Genomic DNA, 3,321 nt, shown 5'->3' on the forward strand with positions numbered 1-3,321 from the left:
CACCCAGCCGTGTCGTTGCTGCTGAAGGTGAAGCCGGAGCGCTTGCAGGGGTCTGGGCTCAGTGCAAGGGGTCTGAGTTTGGGTCACGGGTCTGGAAACAGGGCTGGGGGCCAGGTACTGGCAAGGATATGGCTATGGGGGGCGATGCCGGGAGCGGGCAACTCAATTCTGTCCCTTTCCTCCTTCCCCAAGCCGGAGCGCTTGCAGGGGTCTGGGCTCAGTGCAAGGGGTCTGAGTTTGGGTCACGGGTCTGGAAACAGGGCTGGGGGCCAGGTACTGGCAAGGATATGGCTATGGGGGGCGATGCCGGGAGCGGGCAACTCAATTCTGTCCCTTTCCTCCTTCCCCAGGACTGCGGGCGGCCGTGCAGCTGGTCGAGTCCGGAGGGGGCCTCCAGACCCCCGGGGGGTCCCTGACCCTCCTCTGCAAGGCCTCCGGCTTCACCTTCAGCAGCTACGCCATGTACTGGGTGCGACACGCGCCCGGGAAGGGGATCGCGTGGGTCGCGCTTATTACCAACACTGGTAGTACCGCATACTACGTGCCGTTGGTCCAGGGACGCTTCACCATCTCCAGGGACAACGCCCAGAGCACGGTGACGCTGCAGATGAACAGCCTCAGGGCTGACGACACGGCCACCTACTACTGCACGAGAGGTGCTGGTGGTGGACTGGTTTTGACCCAAACCTCAATCATTTTTGACCCATATCCTGACAGGTTTTGCCCCACATCTGGAACGTTTGCTCCGAGTCTTGATCATTTTGCCCCAAATCTTGACCGTTTGCCACAGACCTTGACTGTTTTTGATTCAAACCTCAATCATTTGCCCCAGACCTCAGTGGGTTGCCCCAAAACATGATCATTTGCCCCAAAGTTTGCCTGTTTGCCCCAAGCGTCAACAGCATTTGCCCCAAGTCTTGAACTACTTGCCCCAAGCCTTGAACTACTTGCCCCAAACCTCAACTGTTTTCCCCACATCTTGACAGGTTTTGTCCCAAACCTCCACCATTTGCCCCGAGTCTTGGCCATTAGCTTGAAGTCTCAACCATTTGCACCAAGTCTCACCTATTTGCCCTAAGAACCGACCAGTTCTGCCCCAAATCTCAACATTTTGCATCAAATCTCAACTATTTGCCCAAATCCTCGACCGTTTTTGCACCAAATCTGGGCCTTTTGCCCTGAGTCTCAAACTTTTTTGCCCCAAACCTCAACCGTTTTCCCTGACTCAACTGTTTGCTCGAAGTCTTGACTGTTTGAGCCAAATCGCAACTGTTTGCCCCAAATCTCAATGGTTTTTGGCCTAAACCTCGACCATTTGCCCCAAGTCTTAACCATTTACATGAAATCTCAACTGTTAGCCCCCAATCTCAACAGTTTTTGCCCCAAACCTCAACTGTTTGCCCCCGACTTCGACCATTTCCCCTCAAATGTTGACTGCTTGTCTGACATCTCAACCCTTTGCCTCAAATCTCAACACTTTGCCTGAAACCTCAACCATTTTACCCCTAACCTCGACCATTTTTACCTCAAATTTCAGTTGTTTGCCCCCAAAAAAGTTTGCCCCAAGTTTTGAACTTTATTACCCCAAACCTCAACCGTTTTCCATGAGTCTCAATTATTTGCCCCAAGTCTAAAATGTTTGCCCCAAATCTTGACTGGTTTTGCCCCAAACCTTAGACCATTTGCTCCAGGTCTCAACTGTTTGCCCCAAACATCAAACATTTGCATCAAAACTTGGTTATTTCTCTCGAGTCTTGACCATTTGGTCAACAGCAACTCTTTGCCCCAAACCTCGACCGTTTGCCTAAAATCTCAACCGTTTTTACCCCAAACCTCAACTGTTTCTACCAAATCTCAACGGTTTGTCCCAAACCTCTACTGTTTCCTGCAAACCTCGACAGCTCGCCCGAGCCTTGACCATTTGCACCAAATCTCAACTATTTGCCCTAAACTTCAACTGGTTTTGTCCCAAACCTCGACCATTTGCCCCAAGTCTCGAACACTTGCCCCAAGTTTTGACTGCTTTTGCCTCGAGTCTTGACTGGTTTTGCCCCAAACCTCAACCATTTGTCACAAACCTCAACAATTTTCGATCTAAACCTCAGTAATTTCTGCACCAAACCTTGACCATTTTCCCCAAACTTAGACCGTTTGCCCCAAACCTCGGTCACTTAATGGGAGTCTCCACCATTTCTCGCAAGTCTCAAACTTTTTTGCCCCAAACCACAACCATTTGCCCCGAGTTTCGACTGTTTGCATGAAGTCTCAGCCATTTGCACCAAAGCTTCACTATTTGCCGCAGACCTCAACTAGTTTTGCCCAAAATCTTGACCATTTGCCCCAAACCTTGATCATTTTTGTCCCAAACCTCAACAGATTTGCCCCAAACCTCAACCTTATGCTCCAACCTCTCCCTGAAACCCAGACCCCTGCCCTGAGCCCAGGCCCTTTGCTCCCAGCCCAGGCTCCTGCCCCAAGCCTGGTCCCACGCACCGAGCTTGAGCCTGCGGACCCAGCCCGGAGCCCGGCACCCAGCCCAGACCCCCCAGGACCCCACATTTGCTCCCCCGAGGCTGCTGCCAGCCTGGAGCTGCTCCCAGGAGGTCTGGAAGACTTTCCTGCGCAGCTGCTGCCGCCAAAAATACCCATCAATACACCTGAAACCCCAAAAAGGGCCTTTTTTCCCCCAGTTTCAGTTCCTGTTCTCATTTTCAGGCTTTTAATTACAGCTGATGCCGTCAGCACCTCAATTTTGGGCTACATTTAAATTTAGATGCGAGGTTCCCTGAATTAAGGCTAAAAATTATAAGGGTTGAAAGTTAAGTCTCTTTTGACTAATAATGAAGTGTATTAGTGCTTAAAATAAAATTTCTCCTCCAGCCCTTCCTAGTTAAGGCTAATAATTAAGTGGGTTAGGGCCAGGGTCTGGGTACCCAGCAGGGATCAAGCCTTAGGGCATTGGAAAGATGCTGGGATAAGCCGAGGTTTGGGGCAAAGAGTCGAGATTTGGGGCAAATGGTTGAGATTTAGGGCAAAAATTGTTGAGGTTTTGGGCAAATGGTCAAGGGTCGGGGCAAATGGTCGAGATTTGGGGCAAAAAACATCAATGTGTGGGGCAAATGGTGGAGGTTAGAGGGAAAAACAGGCAAGCTTTGAGGCAAATAGTTGAGATTTGGTGCAAATGACTGAGTTTTGGGTCAAAACTGTCAAGGCTTGGAGCAAGAACAGTTGAAGTTTGAGGCAAAGAGTCAAACTTTGGGGCAAATGGTCAAGCTTTGGGGAAAAAATTGTTGAGGTTCGTGTCAAAATGCATCCAGTACC

At 50.3% G+C, this 3,321-nt stretch overlaps 1 gene segment (V, D, J or C); it reads left to right on the plus strand.

The window, feature by feature from the left end:
* Positions 1-350: 350 nt before the first annotated feature.
* LOC104160817 lies at positions 351-986 on the plus strand (the record flags this gene model as incomplete). The annotated part of the segment is given in 2 exon segments: positions 351-673; positions 875-986. Coding segments are annotated over 2 exon segments (435 nt in total), but the record flags the coding sequence as incomplete, so codon positions are not given.
* Between the last annotated feature and the right edge of the window lie 2,335 nt (positions 987-3,321).

The sequence above is a fragment of the Cariama cristata genome, unplaced genomic scaffold, assembly GCF_000690535.1.
Source record: "Cariama cristata isolate BGI_N322 unplaced genomic scaffold, ASM69053v1 scaffold11254, whole genome shotgun sequence".
NCBI classification, from domain to species: domain Eukaryota; kingdom Metazoa; phylum Chordata; class Aves; order Cariamiformes; family Cariamidae; genus Cariama; species Cariama cristata.